The 20,425-nt window shown below is 35.0% G+C and overlaps 2 protein-coding genes across 3 annotated transcripts in view; one reads left to right on the top strand and one right to left on the bottom strand.

Moving 5' to 3' along the window:
- LOC118186170 (EEF1A lysine methyltransferase 1) overlaps positions 1 to 20,425 on the top strand; it is a 52,397-nt gene continuing 31,972 nt past the window's right edge. Inside the window, exon 1 of the mRNA XM_085827330.1 lies at positions 1 to 133. Within this exon, the coding sequence (XP_085683456.1) occupies positions 119 to 133 (15 nt within the window). The 5' untranslated portion in view covers positions 1 to 118. The remainder of the gene's footprint in view (positions 134 to 20,425) is intronic.
- Positions 13,969 to 20,425, bottom strand: part of LOC118204598 (ubiquitin-like FUBI-ribosomal protein eS30 fusion protein) — a 33,270-nt gene continuing 26,813 nt past the window's right edge. For both annotated transcript variants that reach the window (XM_085827331.1, XM_035376906.2), the window contains exons 4-5: positions 18,914 to 18,969; positions 13,969 to 14,169 (exon numbers count right to left, since the gene is read on the bottom strand). In XM_085827331.1, the coding sequence (XP_085683457.1) occupies positions 14,044 to 14,169; positions 18,914 to 18,969 (182 nt within the window). In that variant the 3' untranslated portion in view covers positions 13,969 to 14,043. The remainder of the gene's footprint in view (positions 14,170 to 18,913; positions 18,970 to 20,425) is intronic.

Below are 20,425 nucleotides of genomic sequence, written 5' to 3'. Positions count from 1 at the left end.
GCCAGAAAGCAGTCGAGCTGGTGAGTGTGCCCTGAAAGTCAAAATGTTAATACATAGAAAGAAAAGTTTGAGAATCTTGGGGCCAAATAATACAATAATGGGAGCATAATTAACAAGTATGGAAATGCAGATGGTAAGTATAATAAATAGGTATTAAATAGGATATAAAGATGAATAAATACATAAAATAATATATAAAGTCACATAGAACATATTACAGTAAATATATGACAATAATTACCTAATTCAGATGTTTAAAATAGCCAATGGCCTATCTTTGTTATCAAGGTTATTGTAATCATATGTAGCAATTTTAATAGCTGGGTTCTCCCAGGTACTTTGTTTTTCATGAAACTCTTTCGTAATTTTATAATAGAAGGATCTTAGCATACATACTCCAAGTTCTTCATGAATGCGATTATTCCTAATGTACCAAGGAGCATTTATAATTTGTCTGAGCATAATATTCTGGGCAATTTCAAGTTTTTCTCTATATCTATTGCAGGCATAAGCCCAACAGGGCATGCATAACAGAGTGATGGACGCAGAATGGATTTATAAATGAGCAATTTGTTATCTATGCATAAAACACTGTTTCGAACAATTAAGGGGAAGAGTCTAGCTTTACGAGCTCGAAACTTCTGTATACTAGCTGTAATGTGTGGTTTCTATCTTCCTGCTGCTACAGCTACCGATTCTGAAAATATGGATATTACCCTTTCGAAGGATGACGAAACCTCCCCCAAAGTTGCAAATCCCAGCACGAAAGGAGGAAGGCTACTTTCATTTATAATTAAGGACTCTCTTTTCAATTGGAATCAAGCAAGAGCGCTTCTCAAGAAGCACAACCTATACTGGGAAAGTGACTACTTCGAAAAACAAATACAGGGTGGATTTAAAATACTTCTAAAGTTACCGTCTATTTTCAAACAATTGCAACAAATCCTTAAAGACAAAAATGTTAGTTTTCATTGCTTTGAATTATCCGGAAAAAAGGAACTTGAAAGTAGTAATTAGACATTTATCTGCCTACATCAAAGTTCATGAAATCGCTGAGGAATTAACTGCAGAAAGCTTTGAAATTATAAGAGTGAAGCAATTAAAACGTCGACGAAACGGTGAAGTCGTTAACCTGACACTCTTTCTGATCACGCTTGCAAGAAAAGAGAAAAACAAAAGGATAAATCATGAAGCTTTTCTTCTAGAAATGAAAATTAAGGTAGAAGATTACAAAAGAAGAGCGGGACCCTTGCAGTGTTATCGCTGCCAAGGGTTTCACCACTCACAAGCAGATTGTAATCATGAGCCACGCTGTGTTCGTTGTGCTGAAGCTCATGAAACTTTCCAATGCAAGGAAGATAAATCTAAGCCCCCAAAATGTGCTAACTGCTCGCAGATCGGCCACACAGCCAACTTTAGAAGTTGTGAAAAATTTCCTAAGAAAGTGGCTCCTGTTGCCAACACGGTTGCAGAACGAATTGTGACTAATAAATCCTATGTGCAAGCATTAACTAGCGGACTTGCTCCGGAATCCATGAAAATGATTAATGAGGCCAAACAAGTGTTTCAACAGCTCAATATGTTGGTTTCCTTTATCAAAGAGGCGGGAATTCCTCTTCTATGCAAGAAAACAGATGAAACTACAACTACATCTCAGGAGCTTACTACGTGCCCCAGCATTCATGGATAAGTACGCTAAAACGCTGACTACTATACGCTTCATAATCTGGAATGCCAAGGGCCTCCATAACCGAGTCAGCGAGCTTCAACAATTTTGCATAGGTCATGATATTGATGTAGGCATGATTACAGACACTCACGCAAAATCATGCCATCGTCTAAAAATTCTGAATTATGTGGCATATAATTGTGATCGCACTACCCATAGAGGAGGGGGAGTTATGATTTTTGTCAAACGAAGTTACCCTTTATGTCTTACTAATTCAAGCACAGATAATAACTGTGAAATTGATACTGGGAAAATTGTGTTTCCTATGTTTGGTGACATTAACTTTTGTGCTGTCTACACCCCACCTAAAAACAAAATTAGTGAAGATTTTCTTGACTCTATCCTACCTGAGAGCATTCCTACAATTGCAGCCGGGTATTTTAATTAAAAAAATGTGGCTTGGAGCTGTAGAAGGGGTAATGCTAATAGAAAAGTTTTACACGATTATGTCATAAGTCACCCTGTGGTTTTGCATGCTCCTAGCGAGTATACGGACAGGATCGATTTGAAAGGTCGGACATTCTTGATATTGATCTTCAACTACTACCATTCCACTTGCATTAGACGTGGTCCATGAATTAAATTCTGACCACCTACCTGTCATAGCAACTCTTGGAATTCGCAAAGTTTCTACTAGCATGACCAGAACTTACACTGACTGGCAGCTATTTGAGAACTTGATGAAAGATTGGACTTTCGCCCAAAGTAACTTAAAGACAGTGACTGATATAGACAAAGAAATCTCGACTTTAACTAACAAAATTAAAAATACTACTACTGAGACTAGTGAAGAAATCACCGAAAGAGAAAAAATCTAAAAACTGCCATCCCCCATTCGTTCTCTCATGAGGCAACGGAATAGGCTTCGGAAAAGATATCACCTGACTTGGTCTCCTGCAATCAAACGTGAGATTAACCATCTCAGCAAAGAAAATTAATCAAGCTACATAAAGACGCTTAATTTAGATACAAAAGAAGGTACATTTTGGAATTTTATTAAAAACTTAAAATCTACGTACTCTGGTAATCCTCCCCTGCATTTTAAGAACAATATTGCTACTTCCAGTCGCGAAAAAGGCTGCTGTATTCGCTTCACATTTGGAGGAAGAGTTCTTGCTAAATGATTGGCCAGCGAATACTGGATTTGAAAAGAAAACACTGTTTGAAGTGAAGGAGTGGTTAAACTTCCCCACTGCCAACAATTTAATGAAATTAACTACTCTTTCGGAAATCATGAATATTATCAAACAATTGAGAAAATATATGAAAGAATTTTACTAGCGAGGATGAAATCTCACCAAGTCGGGCTACATTTCCTTTTAGACAACTTCCACCGGAGCCATTTGGTTTCCGTGAGCAGCTATCTACAACAAAGCAATTAGTGAGAATTACTGAATTTGTAGGCCAAGCACTCCACTTGAATTTAAATACAGCTATCCTCATGCTGGATGTGGCGAAAGCGTTCGACCGCGTCTGGCATGAGAGACTAATTTCCAAGCTGATCGATCAAAATTTTGAAAGAGAAATGATCCTTGTGCTTCTTTCATTTATTTCCAGCAGAACGTTTAGAGTCTCTATGGGCAATTTCTGTTATGCAGGATATTATTATGGACATTGAGGAGTGGTGGTTCAAGTGGAAGATTTCTATCAATGCGACTATATCACAGCTACTTCTTGTTAGAAGGAAGAAAATACTGGTCACTTTACCCATTCGGCCAAGGTGTCCCGATGGTAAACAAGGACAAGTATTTAGGTGTTTACTTGAATAAAAGACTCACTTTGAATACGCGTGTTTATTACATTGTAAACAAGACTAGAGGAGTAGCTCAACAATTACAAGTACTGCTAGGGTGCAGCTCGCAGTTAGATCTGAGAAGGAAAAGGCAGATTTATATTTCTATTTTACGACCAATTATGTGTTATGCGTCCCCTGTCTGGGCGACTGCTACGAGCTCAGATATCAACAAATTGCAGGTGACTCAAAACAAATCTTACGCACCATTGCAAGAGCGCATTTTTACATCCGTAACAAACTCTTGCACGATGATTTACAAGTTGAATATAATAAGAAATATCTGCAAAAACTTAACAGCAAGTTCTTTGAAAAGGGTTTGAATTGCAGTAAATGAAACTTTAATGCTGTACTGAACTATGTCTGCATTCCTGAGGACTACAATATCAGACCTTTTACGGCTCACAGAATGAGGGATCACAATTTTGTCACTTAGCCCACTCGTTTTTAAATATGTAAATAACGCATTTTCATGTATACATTACTTCACTTTCATTGGTTTATTAAATGTTTAACACTGTATCCTATGCATATTTCATGTATTTTCATTTATTTTGCATCTTCATAGCTCCATACACGTGATTATTACTCTTGTTTCAGGGATAAGACTTAAGTTACTTTCATAATTCGACTTTTGTCACTATGGCCGATGGACCCTCTTTTGCTTACCTGTTCCGATTTCCCGGCTGGGAACTAGCTCATAGTTGACATTCTGATTGTCCTTAGGGGATTAGATCAATATAGCTTATTAAAGCCCAACTAGGCTAATATAAGCATAAACAATTAGCATTTAAGCGTTTAGAGTCTCTGTAGGAGGCACGCCCTCCACCGTGAGATATATGCAAAGCGGTATTCCGCAGGGTTCTCTCCTTGGGCCAATTCTTTATTTATATTATGTTGCTGACTTCCCGAAAATCCACTACAATAATAGTGCAATTCTAACATGCTATGTTGACGACACTGCTCTTGCAGTCAGGTCAGCAAATATTAATCATGCAATTAAAAAACTACAAGACAATGTTCCTTTCATTGAAGATTGGTGCAAGCGCTGGAAAGTGCGATTTAATGCCCAAAAATCGCAGCTCATTGTGAAAAAGAAAAAGAGAAATGCACCCGTAAAGAAGGATTTGTACTTTTTTAACGAACCTGTGCCGATTGTCAGTAAAGCTAAATACCTTGGTATCACAATTAACAGCTGGATAACTGGAAATACTCATACCTAAAACGTCCGAAACCAAGCATTGAGAGTTATGAAATGCCTCTATCCAATATCATTGGGAAGTACTCCAAACTGAGCCTCCAGAATAAGAGACTGAATTATCATTCAACAGTAAGATCGATAATGACATACGCTGCACCTGCTTTGGCCGCTGCAACAGCAAAGGATATACAAAAGCTTCAGACAGTGCAAAATAAAATCCTCAGAATCATGACGAATGCACACTATTTTGTTCGGAATCAAGTCTTTCATAATGATCCTCTGGTAACATTCATCCATAAAATCAATGCCAACTTCTCTAACGGAGCAGTTAACTGCGTTAGAGACTTTGACCTGTTCAATTATGAGATTTTCTATGAGGACAGATTTCTACATCCTTATGCTGCATATCTATTAAAGAAAAATCATGACTTTCCCACTTGATTACTTTACTGCTGTAACATTCCTACGAAGTTATAAAACTCAAGCAGCATGCGTCTGAGCCTTCACTTGGGTGGGTGACCACACAGGTGACCTGTGGACTCTCTATCATTATGTCTTGTTAACTTTCCTGTTGAACTTTTCAGAATTTCCCTGGGAATTCTGCTTACAGCTCATGTGACAAGCTGTCACGCCCCTTTCACCATCAGCTCCTGCCCTCTTAGACGGGTCCGTGATACTTAGCCAGCGGGACACTTAACTGACAGTAATTAGCCGACAGGACATTTATCTGACATGGACAGTTAGTCGACAAGACATTTAGCCGACATGGACACTTAGCCGACAGGTCATTTAGCCGACAGGACATTTAGCTGACAAGAACACTTAGCCGACATGGTCAGTTAGCCGACAGAACATTTAGCCGACAAGGACACTTAGCCAACAGGATTTGGCCGACACAGAAAGTTAGCCGTCAAGACATTTAGCTACGGGACATTTAACTGTCAAGACATTTAGTCAACAGGACATTAGGCCGACAGTGACATTTAGCTCACACATACCCAATAATTATTTAAACTTACTATGAATTACAAAATTTCTCGACTTATCCATAAGTTCAATATTTCAGTTATTTTTCCACCTATCAGTAAAATTCATTTTTCGATTCTTTAAGATCTCATATGTGCTTTTAATTATTGGGTTAATTTAGCATTGTTTGATTTGTGTCGTGCAGTTCAGTGTACATTGGCCAAATTGAAAAGCGCTGAAATTTCTCGTCAAGGGGAATATGAATTAAATTTCGAAAGGAAAAAAGAATTTTCTAAGTACGGCGGTCACTTAATTACATTTCATTATGAGATCTTCAAAAGTTATCCGTAAAGCTTCTTCATTTAATCAAGCGGGTTGCTTTGAACACTATCACATCACTAATTTTTCTTGTTTACTTAATGATATTAGATTTCCAATCTTGCTCTTCCAAATGCTTTCAGATTTCTAATACCTTTACGTTTGATTACTATTTTACTCAATACATCATGTTACATTCTTTCCCTTACAAAATTGTCCTGACTGAAGAACATAAAACTGCTTAGTGAGAGATTTGAGATAATAATATCTAATTCTTGAGAATTCAGGGTATGAGTATCACGTGACTGGTACTAGCCAATACGTTTGGATCCACAGTGGTAGGCATGGTGAGTTCCATTATTTACACTTTGTACAAATAATACTAAAAGTCTTTGCCTGTCCAGGCACTAAGTCCATATTCTTAGTAATAAGCACAAACACAAATTCACAAACATGAAATAAATCTTGGTTAAATACTTGGATAAATACTAGGATTAAATGCTTGATTAAATACTTCAGTAAAATGAGATAAGTTGGATAAAACTATATACATATTTACAGCTACCACTTTACATTGTGGTGAATTTCGTTTCAAGACGCTAAGTCGTTTCACGACGCTTTTCACAGTAGGATCATAGTTCGTAAGTTCTCTCAAAGTATTGACTGGTGAATTCTCTATTTTCTCAAAAAAGTTGTGAGCATCCATTAGGATCTCCCCCGGTATTGGTTTAATTTTTAAATCTTCATAAATGATCGTATTTCTAACATACCAAAGCGCATTAACCATCGCTCTTAGTATTTTATTTTGCAGGAGGTTAACTTTTCTTCATTCTGTCTTTAACGCCGTGGCCCAGGTCGGAGCTGCATAAAGCAGTCTAATAAGTGCTAAATACAGAGTATGTTTAATTTTAACGCTAAGTTTAGATTTCTGTCCTATGAGATTATAGAGAGACATATAAGCTCTATTTGCTTTGGTAACTTGGTTAATTACATGGTCTTTAAAGCTAAGCCGTTTATCAAGAATCACTCCGAGATATTTAGCAGACGAAGAGACTAGGATGATATCATTTCCAATTTTTATGTCACTATTTGTTCTCTCATTTTTCCTGTAACGACGAAAGTGAACAATACTGCATTTTGAGGTATTAATTTTTACCTTCCAGAGCTGACACCAGGTGGCGACAACGTTCACGTAGAGTTGGAGGTTGTTTAGAGCTAACTGCGGGATTCTTGATTGCGACAAAATCACTGTGTCATCTGCATATTTTAGTGTTTTAGACCCCAATGGATTAGGTAAGTCATTTATAAAAATATTAAAAAGCTTTGGTGCGATAACTGAGCCTTGCAGGACCCCATTTCATATTACTTTCTTCTGTGACAGAGTATCTCCAACCCGAACTTAAAAAGTTCTTCTCTTCAGATAAGAAATCATGAGCTTCATAAAACTGATGGGGAACATACAATTATTGATTTTATAAATCACTCTGTCGAACGCTTTCTCCAAGTCTAGGAAACACGCCGCAACTCCGGTCTTGTGGAAAAAAGCTCTGGAAATAAATTCTACAACACTAAGCACCTTGTGGGTCGTGCTGTGGTGCTTTCTGAAGCCGAACTGTGCTGGGTCGATCAGATCAAGGCGTTCTAGGTGACTTGTGATTCTCGAGTTAAGAGCTCTTTCGAATACTTTGCCAATCGCCGGTAAAAGGCTGACGGGACGATAACTGGTAACTTCCGATGGGTTTTTTCCCGGTTTTAAGTTCGTAATAATTATAGAGTGTTTCCACTGAGAGGGGAAGTAGCAGTTTCTTATGCACGCGTTCAAAATGTTAGCGAGTAATACGAAACATCTGTGGGGAAGGGTTTTCAAGGCTCGATTGTTTATTCCATCAAAACCTCTGACTTTCCTGGTGTTAAGTCTTTTGATGATGTACTGAATTTCACCTGGTGAAACAAATTTAATAAAATCTTGGTTATCTCTGCCTTTGATGCTATCAATTTCATTGTTGATCTCCTTCGTGTTGCGGGTTGGTCGTATGGTTTGGCGAAAAGTCTCCTCCAGCGTATCAGCGAAGACATTCGCAATGTCAGCTTCGGAGTGGTAGGTCAAGCCCCTGTGATTTAACGGCGCGATATGATTCGTCTTTTCTTTCCGCACAGCATTAGCAATTTTCCAAACTGTGTTTCTATCTGCGCCTATGTTATCCAATAAATCTTCCCAACTGCTTGATTTAAAATCATTAATATCATTAGAAATTTTTCTGCTTAAATAATTAATTTGCCTTTTTAAGGTAGGGTCTTGAGTCATATTATGCCTTTTCCTTAATCTATTCCTTTCTTTGATAGTATTAAGGATATTATCTGGGAGTTTTCTAGCGTAGGAATTCTTAAGATCATAAGATGAACTTTATTATTCCTTCTCTTTCTCGTTTTTGTTTTGTTGTTGTGTTGGTTAAGTGACCCGTGGGTAAAGTGGTTGTCGGCTGAGTGTCCGTGACCGCGCTTGGACCTACGGTCCTGACTCAGTGTACCTTCTGCGCCCTTTGTGCAATCACTTGATGACAGCCGGAACAAATTATGCATTTTGCTTGATAATCACGCCAAAAGAGGAACTTGGAACAGAGGATCATTCGCAACTCTGATGTCAAGCGTGATGGGTGAGTTTACGCTCAGGTAAAAAGCTGACATGCATCTCATGTATGGTGCTGCTAATGGGAACGGCAGAGCAGCGCTACGGTTGTACCAGGGATGGTTTCCGAACAGGCGTATGCCGAAGCACACAATGTTCGAGAGGTTGCATCGGTCTTTGTGTGAAAACGGGTCATTTGAAGCCACCTCTTACACTAGGAGTGGAAGAAGAGGTGCACGACAACCTCGCATTGAAGAATCCAACTTGAACGTTGTGCATAAATCACCTCTGACAAGTACAAGTGCTATTGTACGTCGTGTGCAGCTGAGTCATTCCCACGTTTGGAGAGTATTGCATGAAAATGGATTGCACCCATACTATTTGCAGAGAGTCCAATCATTGCAAGAGACAGATTATCCTCTTCGAGTTCATTTCTATCATTGGTTCTTGCAGAAGTGTGCGGCACAGGCGGATTTCCCATCGGATGTTCTATTCACGGACGAGGCAACTTTCTCACAGGACAGCATCTTCAATAGCCACAACATGCACGTGTAAGCAACTCATAATGCACACGGCATACGTCCACATGCATTCCAAAATCGCTTCTCCGTGTGCTGGTATTGTTAACGACTACCTCATAGGTTACTAATTTAAATTTAAAATATTTAATTAATATGTTTAATTTAAATTTGTAGGGTTTAAATATGTTTGAAAACTAAATATGTAATGGATTATTTTTTCATTTAATTTTATCTTTTAATTTGTATTTTTGTTTGCCTGCGTCGGCTATGCTGCGTTAACCATAAGGCCGATTATTATCGGCTAGGAGATTTGCAACATACTTGTAAACTAACCTCATACCTCTTACCTGCACGTACAAATGTCTAATGTTATCATATGTTTCGGCAAGAGGTGCAACCGGAATTGCTGCAGGATGTTCCGGCTGTCGTTCCTGATCGCATGTGGTTCCAGCATGATGGTGCACCAGCCCATAACCACGTGCGAGTCCGCAATTACTTGGATGTGACATTTCCAGACCGATAGATTGGCCGTGGTGGACCCGATCGATGGCCATCCCGTTCGCCAGATTTATCCAGCTTGGATTTTTTTATGGGGCCATCTGAAGAGCATCATTTACGAGACTCCTGTTGACTCACTGGAGGACCTTGTTGCACGACTATCCAGTGCGGCAGCAAGCATCCGCGAAGTGCCCGTCTTTTTTCAAAATGTTCGTCAATCCCTTCTGCGACGTTACCAAGCATGTATTACTGCTGGTGGTCTCAATTTTGAACATTTGTTTGTGACTACTGTATTGCTTCAAAGAAGCACTTTCGTTGATTTTGTACATAAACACATTTTACTCTCGTGTCGTTTTTCGCGTTCCTGCCTTAACCCGTCACATTAGACCCTACATTCCTAAAAAAAGGCATGTTTTACTACGCTCCACCACCCCTCCAAGTTTGTCCCATGAAAATCTAAGATACAGTATTTGATGCTAACCAAGATTGAAATGCAATGCTGTTGGTTGTGCATTAGCACTGAAGGCATAATGAGTACGTTTCCTTAAGCACAGTTTTCATTAAAGAATCATAAGTCAAAAATTAACTACGAAATCTTTATTTAATAAAGCAGTAGAATTTTGCTTAACTTAAGCATAATAAAAAGTAATAATCTTCACAGACATTAAAACACTGAAGTATTGAAAAGAAGATAACTTACATAGAATCATCATCAGTCGCGAATATCAGGCTTACCTATTTTAGGCAATAAAAGAAAAGAGAAACACGAACATACTTCGACACAATACCTGAAAGAGAAGAAAGTACTAACTGCATTAGACCTTTGGCCAGGTACAAGAAGTTAAGGTGAGAATCGAATATACTGCATTGTTCATGAACTTTACTTTCTCTCGCCAATATATATCTTGGCACATGTTCGTTTTGTATGCCTTTCGAGTTCCATTATGCAAAATACCTAAATTTATGCTAATAAATGCACCTGGAACATTTTACTGCCAGAAGGGAAATCTTTATCCCCTATTCAGCGGAATAAGCGACTTCATGGAAAAGGAGTCAACTTTTGGGCTAGATGGCCTGCTGTAGCATTTGATGCTCATTGAAGGACTGGAACATGATGTTTTTAGATAAATGTGCTCTCACACATCAGAAGCGTGCCATAATGTCTCACTGATGACTTTTATTTTCTCTTATATGTATTCTAAAGAAAAACCATGCACTTTCAGATGCCAAAAATAACTTTTTGGGGTGCCAATAGAGAAGTATTAAACGAAGCCAGATAAAAATTGGGAGAAATATGTCAGAAATCAGAAAGCTCCCACCTAAATCAGGAGAGTTGGCAACTCAGCATTTATATGCACTTTTGGTGCAGCTGTTTGCAACCAAAAAAAAAGGGAGGTGCACAACCACATGCTATACAGCCCCAAATAAAAATTTCAACATTCAAAGGCTACTCATTTTTGAGTTATGCAAGATACATACATACGTACATGCAGATGTCACACACACACACAAAAAGTCTCTTCTGAATCCATTTTAGGAAAGAGTCCTTTATTCTGTCTTCACTTACAGATGACATGTAAAGAACATCCTTCAAATAGATTCGAGAGAGTCAAAATGGATATTTTCCTTGAAATATGATACCCGAAATTTTGCGGAATTCCAATACTTCCTACAAGGAAGTTAAAAAAGTCATTAGTTCCTTTCTTTCTTCTAGTACAATGTAGCTCTAGCAAGGCCAAGCAAGTTACGTATACATTTGGTGTTGATCGGAATGGTAAATATCAAACTTCGGTAATTCTAGAATGTGGTACCTCCCAGTGCATAAGGGCGAGTATAAAATGCTAAAATGATATTTATTGAATGTAGTTCTTACTGGAAAAGTTCATTTTTCTATGGAGAAAGGCAAATATTTTGAACAAAATTGATGGAATTGGTTGATGTTTCACGTAAATTTTTTTTTTTTTTCATTTATATGCATTTTATTTTGAAGATCAGAATACAGTACATGCTTGATGAGCCATGGATTCCCATATAGTACATTCACTTTGTTTCTATCTTAATATTTACAATACTGGGATTTCATTTACATGCAGTTCAAAATTCATTCATTGACATTAAATGCTTACTGGTATCAACTCTGGCCAGAAGTTATCAGAAATTTTAAAGGATTTCCATTGAGTGAAGTTAAGTCAAAGAAAGTGTACAAATTGCAAAATTACTTTGCAGCAAAGGATTCTCAGTTATGAGAAAAGTAGTCCAAGAAATGACTGTGAAGAATTGGATGATCTTATAACACCAGTTAAATTATACGTGTTCTTTTTCATCTGAATTATAATTCATAGATTTCCTAGATTAGAAAGTTAACTTCGCAGAACATTTGCCTTATGCGCAGTGTATTAATGACATAACTCCGCATTCAGTGTTTACTTTATATGAAAAAATTCGGTAGCATAATTAACTTTTCATGTGTCCTACAGTGGGAATGTTAATTCAAAGTGAAATCTAGCAGGCATGCAAAGTATATGTATTACATTTGTGGATTTCAGAATTTTTAATATACAGTGGAACCTTGAGATACAAGCACCTCTATATACAAGGAAAGGATGAGTTAAAAATTCGTCTCTAAATATGAGCACTGACTCGAGTAATTAGCCAGGTTGTTGGTATGCGTGGCAAAGTTTCGCAATCAGGCTCAACTCGGGGGAATACCTCATCAGAGCACTCAGTGTTCTTTGATCTACGTGTTTGCGCACTTACGAGTTGTTTTTTACATTTAACATAAAAATAATTATGTTGCAATGCCTCCCAAGAAGATTGTTGGCTCAGATATTGCTGCAAAGAAGGAAGCCATGGTCATTGAAAGCAAAAAAGGAATCATAGATAAACATAAGTGTGGTTAAGAATAACAGAATTGGCGAAAACTTGGCCGTACGACATCGACGATCTGCACTATTCTGAAGAAATTAACACACCTGATCTGGCCAAACGAGTTACCGTTATTTCCAAGTTCCTAGAAGATGTTGTTGGTGTGGATTAACGAGAATCGGTTAAAAGGCAATTTAGTGTCGAAAGCTATCTCCAGAAAGGATTGCATATTGCCATTTCAATCATTGGAGAATTCTGTTAGAAATTTTTATGGATTCAAAAATCACTTAATTTGGATAACGCTAAGTTAGCGTCATTCGCAGGTACCCAAATGGTTCCAAGTTCCTCTTTTGCCGTGATTATCAAGCAAAATGCTCGATTTGTTCCGGCTGTCATCAAGTGATTGCACAAAGGACGCAGAAGGTAGACTGAATCTGAACAATAGATCCAAGAGGACAGGAGCTGATGGTGAAACCCAGATGGTAGTGAAAGCATTTGCCGGAACCTAAGCTATCTTTTGTGATAAGGGTAAGAATCTGTACTTGCACATTCTCAAATAAACACTAGGCATTTATCAGGAAAATTGATTTATATGTTGATATTTTTGGGGGTGCGGATTGGATTAATTGGATTTCCATTATTTTCAAAGGCGAGGTTTGTTTCTATATACGAGAAAACGAGCTCAATGCTGAAACAAATTAAACACATATCTCGAGGTTCCACTGTATTACTAATATATATAAATAGGCTGAGTTTTTAACACGTCACTTTTGCACATACTTATTTACTAAAAATTGAAGTTAATTACACTTTTTTTTTTTTTTTTTTTTTTGCTGCACGATCCTAACTAAAAGTATAGGCCTCACCTTTTTCATGATTTTTTTTTTTTTTTTTGAAATTATCTATGTATGGTTTCTTTTATTTGGATTTATCTGAGTCGCAAATATCATTGAGGAAACTACCATAAAATATCATAGCACAAGCCCAAGTAGAACACAACAGGCCTGTGCACTATTTCGTATAATATTGTTATTTTAAAGAATTTATTTTTGGTACTAAATTACCGCCATATGTTACAGGTGATATAATTGAATTTATCCATGTCTTTTTTGAATAAGCACAAAAAGTACAATGCAATACCAAGCTAAATGGTCTTATCCCATGAGATGGGACTTATCAAAGAGACATAATTTTTGGAAAATCTTTCTGAGGTGCCATTTCTGGAAATAGCTTGGATTTTTAAGAGTTAATTGCACTATGCAATTCTAAGGATCATTTTTGGTATAAAGCTAAGTTATTTCCATCAAAACGGTTAAATCTTCAGTAAATATAGTGTGATAAATTTTAGGATTAGTGAGTTAGGTACCTATACATAAAACAACATTAATCCCAAAACATATTATGCGCACTAGTTCCCTTACCTAGCGTATGGTAAAAATTTCAACAGCCATGTAAATCTTGGAGTTGCCAAGAAACAAAATTTATTTAGAAGCAATTTAGAGGTGGCATACAAAGAAGAATCAACATTTAAGAGTTAGAATTAGGTCCTTTTTTCCTTCCAAATGTTACAACAACATTTACAAATCTTCTATTAAATTGCATTCTACGCTTAGCACGCCCAGTCTTCTTCTTTTTCTTTTCTTGTTTCTCTACCTATTTTTTGAAGAAAAAGAACAAACTTTTAATTTAATAAAAAAAAGTTATTTTAAACTGACATTTGAACATAAAAGTGCATTTAGTGAATTGGCTAAATATCATAACTGTTTCAGCTTATGTTTATTGTCTGCTTTTTATCAAGAACAACAGAAAAAAATAATTTGATACACAGAACTGCCAAATTTGAAATTTCAGTAAACTCGACCATTACTCTAAATCTTTTTAAAAAAAATAAAATAAATAAATAGAGAGAGATTAGCCAGAAAACTACTAGTAACTGAATATTCTGACAATCTACCAAAAGTTTTATAAATCCTTACGAACAAGAATTTATTAAACTCAACTATAATTACAGCAGATAACAATAAATGAAAGACTGATGAACTAAAATGAGCAACATGCACGTAATTTTTCCATTCAGTTTACAATTTATATTTATGTAAATCATATTAACCGTATTTGGTATTTTCATGGTGAAAACAGTGCATAATTATTTTCCCTTAGTCCTGATACCACATTTTTGCTAATATTCTTGATAAACAGGAAGGGGCATAAAATTTTCAGCGGTCCTTGGTTGCTGAAAACCATTGGTACGGCTCTGACAGAATCCTCTTAATTTAATAAACAATCCACATTCAACTGGCTTCACTTCTTCACTACATAAAAAAAGTTTTTGGAGTTTTGTATTATTTTGTTAGAATTCCCGAGAAGATCTGTTTAGAATGCTATGAGTACAAACTTTTTGTAGGTGACTGTTCTTATAATTAAAATACAAATAACATGACAAATTAAAACATATTTACATATTAAAAATATGCGAGATATTTTCACAAAATTCAACACTGTTCCTGTTTTTATCTATTAACGAATAGTATATTATAAATATTTGTTTACAATAGGTATGAATAATTATACTATACATTAACTTTTTTGAACTAAAGTAAATGTAGAGGGTACAACAAAAAATTATTTTACTTATTTAATCCTGAAAATTAAGATAGTTAATCACTAAATAAAAGTCAATGCTGATGAAAGAAAGTAATAAAGAGCAGGCACAGAGTGATTCAAAAGCTGCTATGTGCAAAAAATGCATTTGTATCATTGGTAGCAACATTATGGGCAATTTAGTAGATGCTCTGCAGAAGTACAATTATAGTTTACTGTATTAAGTAATGTAATTTATCAGAAAAAACATTTCTCAGCCACATCAATCTCTATCAATAATATAAAAGTAGAACAATAGGAAACTACAAAATCAATTACTAAGAATTCAATTTTTAATAGATGTAGCTGAAGAATTACTGTTCCATTTAAATGTATAAGCTCAAAACTTTTTTGGACAGGGGGCTACTGAAATCTTAGGGTTGGTTTATATACGAAATCAAAATTAAAAAAAATAATTTCAGAAAGCTTTCAGATTTTACACTACGCCCGAAAGGGTTTTTTTTAAAACGTTTTATGCGTTACCTTTATTTATTAAATATCACGTACTTCACACTTATACCATAAAATTCAGCAATATGGCAAAATAATTTTAAAATGAGCATCTTTAAAATTTCAGATACACAGTTCAGATACATGCTGGATATCAAAATGTTTTCCCCCGCACAGTGTTGTCACTCCTCGCTTTGAAATCATTGAGTTTGTTAATCAAAAATTCTTTAATATCTGACAAAATATGAAATAGATAATAAATTCCAAATTAGGGCTTCCAGATGCCCATTTTCGGTGGAGGATTATGTTATTCAAAATTTGATGGCTCGAGGTACCATTGTTTAATCACAATGCGAGAAACACGTATATATTTATGCAGATCGTTCATTACTTAATTTCTTTAAATATAATACAGGGCTGTAATATTTAGTGGCAACAGTTTGAAAAGTGAATTAATGCAAAATGCCAAAATGAAATTAATAGCCTAAGGCTAATAATTTGATTACAAAAAAGACATTATAGGCAAATTTTACTTTAATTTATTCCCACAGAAATCAGTATGGTACTATCTTTTGTGAACAGTGCTAAGATTATCAATAAATCACCCATGCAAAGCATCTTTAAATGGTCAGTAGTCCTAATACTGATTACTAATAGTTTGCTCATGATTAAAAAAAAAACAAACAAACCACAGAGTAAACTATATGTATCATATTCCCTCCATTCAAATGCTCAGAATTTATGATTACTCATAATTCTCTCATCATGAGAGCAGCTCCCAAGTATTCCACATGTTAATGTACTTTCTTTCCTTAAAAAAAGGGGTGGAAAGAAAGAAAAAAGGTTCTCAATGCTTTCAGCTAAAGGGGCATTTTTTTTTTTTTACCACTTTGTGTGTTACCTTTATTTATCAAATACCATGTTCTTCACACTTAAACCACATAAAATTCAATTCAACAGCAATATCACAACATATTTAAAAACACAGCGTATCTTTAGAATTTCCGATAGACAGTCTTGCATGCTGAAGATAAAGCTGTTGTTTCCTGCACAATGTTGCCAATGCTCGTTTTGAAGTCTGAGCTTGTTAATAAAAAATTTATTAAAAGTTTTACAAAATATGAAAAAGATAATAAAAAGAATTCAAAATTCGAATGTTCAGGTGCAGGATCACATATTCAAAATTTGATGGCTCTACATGTTGTCGTTTCCTCACAATGCGAGTAGATACATGAATGCAAATTCTTTATAGCTTAATTTCTTTAAATATAATACAGGGTGATAGCATTTGGTGGCAACAATTTAAAAAGTTATTTGCCGCTCATAGTGAAATGCCACAAAAAGCCGTTTTGAGGCTAATAGCTCTTCTGGGCCCCTTTGGGTTAAGAACCATTTTATTTACAGATAAGTGAGGAAGATGCTACTTCATTCTTCTAAAAAGCATTTTATTTCACAAATGAAAAGGACCATTACACAAAACCATATATGAATGAAAGTATTTGAAGGAGGAACGTGGAAAGTTGTATGTAAGGAAAAGCATATATTTTTACAACTGGTTCAGTGGTTTCAGAATACTGTAACAGAACAGCGATTTATTTATTGTCAGGCAGAGAAATTGATGTCGGTTAAGTAGTGGAAGAAACACCTCAGCCTTTATGAATACAACTATTGATGTCTATAATGACTGGAACATTTTTATGAAAGAACTGTGTTCTCTACATCTAATCCCACTCAGATTACCACCTGTTCTTATATGAGAAACCAAGTAAGCAAATTACTGGACCTGGAATCATTAAGGTCATAAACCATCTGTTCTTATATGAGAAAAAAAATGAAGCCGGCAGAATTCTTCCACAGTACTGATATTTCACAGATTATGTCGAGAAACTAATTCTTTCTTGCTGAGGTTCCGAATAGAGCGGTAACAACACTCATGGGAAAAATCCTCAATCATGTATAAAGGGGATTTAACAGTTTGTTTCAGATCGTTGATGAGGAACGAGAAAAACAAGTTAGAGACATTTTATTGTGATTGTAAATTTCATTTTGTTTGTCTAACCACTACTAATTATATACAAAATACTGAAACACTGTGGCACTCCACTAAATGACCGTATATAAATCAATGGAGATGGTTTGCTGTCATTATGAGTCTTACTTAATAGAACTCCTGTGGAAAAAATCCATAAGACAAGAATATGTTAATGATGCAATTTTAAAATCAATCGCAATTAATTTCTTTAAATATAATACAGGGTGATAGCATTTGGTGGCAACAATTTAAAAAGTTATTATGAAGAAGCTGAAGTATGGAAGCTTGCACTATTGCATGTGAGAAGTAAACAAGAATTTGATGATAATCCTGGCACCAATTTCATGTTTTAAAAATGCAGACGATAATAAGGAAGTACCTAAATTTTTAGGTTCTCACATATTAGCACAACCACTTAGCAGAAGTCATGAAATTTTCAGAATATGACAATTTTCGGCAACCACATGCATACCATTTCTGCAGTTTTAAACAGCAATGCCATGATTCTCGGATGCATTCACTTTATTATATTTCAAGTTCCGAAGGTTTTAAGAGACAAATGATATTTTCTTTCTTTCAGTTCTTTTTTTTTTCTTTTAGCCCAAAGCGACATTAGATCGAAAGTGCTATTAGTCTCAAAACAGCATTTTGAGTTATTTTATTTTCTGTGTTGGCTCATTTTTCAAACTGTTGCCATCAAATATTATTACCATGGACTATATTTAAAGAAACTAAATACTGAAGAATCTGCATGAATGTTTCTCGCATTGTGGAAAAACAATGGATTTTAGAGCCATCAAATTTTGTATACTTTAAAACGAATTTTCAATTAACAAACTCAATAATTTCTTCAAAACGAGCAATGGAAACTAAGAAACACTTTTATCTTCAATGTGTGAGACTATGTTTCTGAAATTCTGAAGACATGCTCTTTTTAAATTATTTTGTGATATTGCTGTTGAATTTAATTTTATGTGGTTTAAGTGCAAAGAAAATTATATCTAATAAATAAAGGTAGCACATTAAACATTAAAAAAAAAAAAAAAAAAAAGGCTCTTTGAGAGTAATGCTAGTTCAAAGAGCTTGAAGATTTTTTTTTTTTTTATCAGACAGATGCAGAAATATTTTTCGTTTGATTCAAGTATCGCATTTTTATATGGTAAACGAATATTCTTATAAAAAATTTTATGTAAAATATACAAATGATTTGAATATTTTTCATGTCTAATAACAGTAAATACTAGCTTAACCTACAACACTAGAAAAATATTATACCTTGGGGGTTTGGCCTTTGACTTTACCAGCTCGAGCCAATGAACCATGAACTTTACCTATTAAAACAAAAAGAGAAGAATATCATAGGTAAGTATAATTAATTTATATAATTACACTAAAAAATTACTGATTTACTACAAGAAAAAAACCATGCTGGGAAACTGTTACCAGAACAACGAGGTGTTGACAGTATACATTACAAAACAAAGAGTGTTTCTTAAATATTATTCAAAACTGTAATGTAAAGGTTACATGGCAAAGGGAATATCTCATCTGTTGCCAAAAAGAAAAAAAAAAAAAAAAAAATGTAACTAGAGATGAATGAAAAACACTTAAATGGGCTATATGGAAAAATATAATATTCATAAAAGTTTGCCAAAATACCTGAATAAAAAAATCACCACAAAAGGACATATAAAAATTTCAATTATAATAATATATTAAGTATCTATAACTTCTAAACTGAAAGCAATTTCTTAAAATTTTTATAAAATAATTTCATGATTTATTGTTAGCATAACAAAAGAAAATAATATACAGGGTGTTTATAAAGTCCCAGACCCATTTTGATGTTTAATAACTCATAAAATAATGAAGATATAAACAAACTTATGGCAATTCAGAAGTCAAACAACAAAAATCAGCGTTATACCTACAAAATTTTCACAGTGAAAATTTTGTAGGTATAACGCTGATTTTTGTTGTTTGACTTCTGAATTAGTATTTATTCGGCATGTTATTGTGTCTTAATTAAACTTATGGCATTTATTGATGGAATAACTTATATATTTTCCTTTTCAGGTTTGAGTATCTTTAATTTTGTAAATATTGTCTGCACTTATGGTCAATTTCAGATAATTTCATTTTCCAGTCTAAATATCTGTACTTTTTTAAATATCATCTGCTTATTAATTGCATTTTTCTCTCCTTTGTTTTTGGCATCTTTCTGGCAATGTTAATCACCATAATGTGCGCATATGGGGATCTGAAAATCCCCATGAATACCGTGAGCATATTTGCCAACCTATGACACTCAAAAATCAGGAGATTTTTTTAAGAAATCAGGAGATTTTTCACAATGTTAAAAAGACTTTTTAAATGATAAAAATATAGTTTTTAATAATGAATTAACTTTAAATAGTTACCAAGTCTTAAATGCAAGCAAAACAAAAATACCTTAGACATAAAAAACATTTTTATTACTTTCATCGTTTAAAAAAAAAGGCACTTTAATCAGTTTTCATACAAATGTCATGGACAGTGGCAGATTTTGCTCTCGTTAAGAAAGAAACTTCATAATTTTGTTCATAGTAATTGCCACGTAGGCCTGCTTTTGCTAATAAAAGTTTTTCTAATGTGTCATCACTAATATTAGATTTAAATTTAGTCCTCGTTTTCGCAACAATACTGAAAATCCTCTCACACTCTGCATTACTATGGGGAACTGTCAAGATGGCCAACATAATTCTAGAGAGTTCACTATATTTTAAAATTCCATCAGCACCTTTCAAT

The sequence above is a fragment of the Stegodyphus dumicola genome, chromosome 11, assembly GCF_044657685.1.
Source record: "Stegodyphus dumicola isolate Sdum_Otavi_A_Nest chromosome 11, ASM4465768v1".
Lineage (NCBI taxonomy): Eukaryota > Metazoa > Arthropoda > Arachnida > Araneae > Eresidae > Stegodyphus > Stegodyphus dumicola.
Note: the sequence above shows the minus strand (reverse complement) of the source record. Positions and strands in the feature narration are given on the sequence as shown.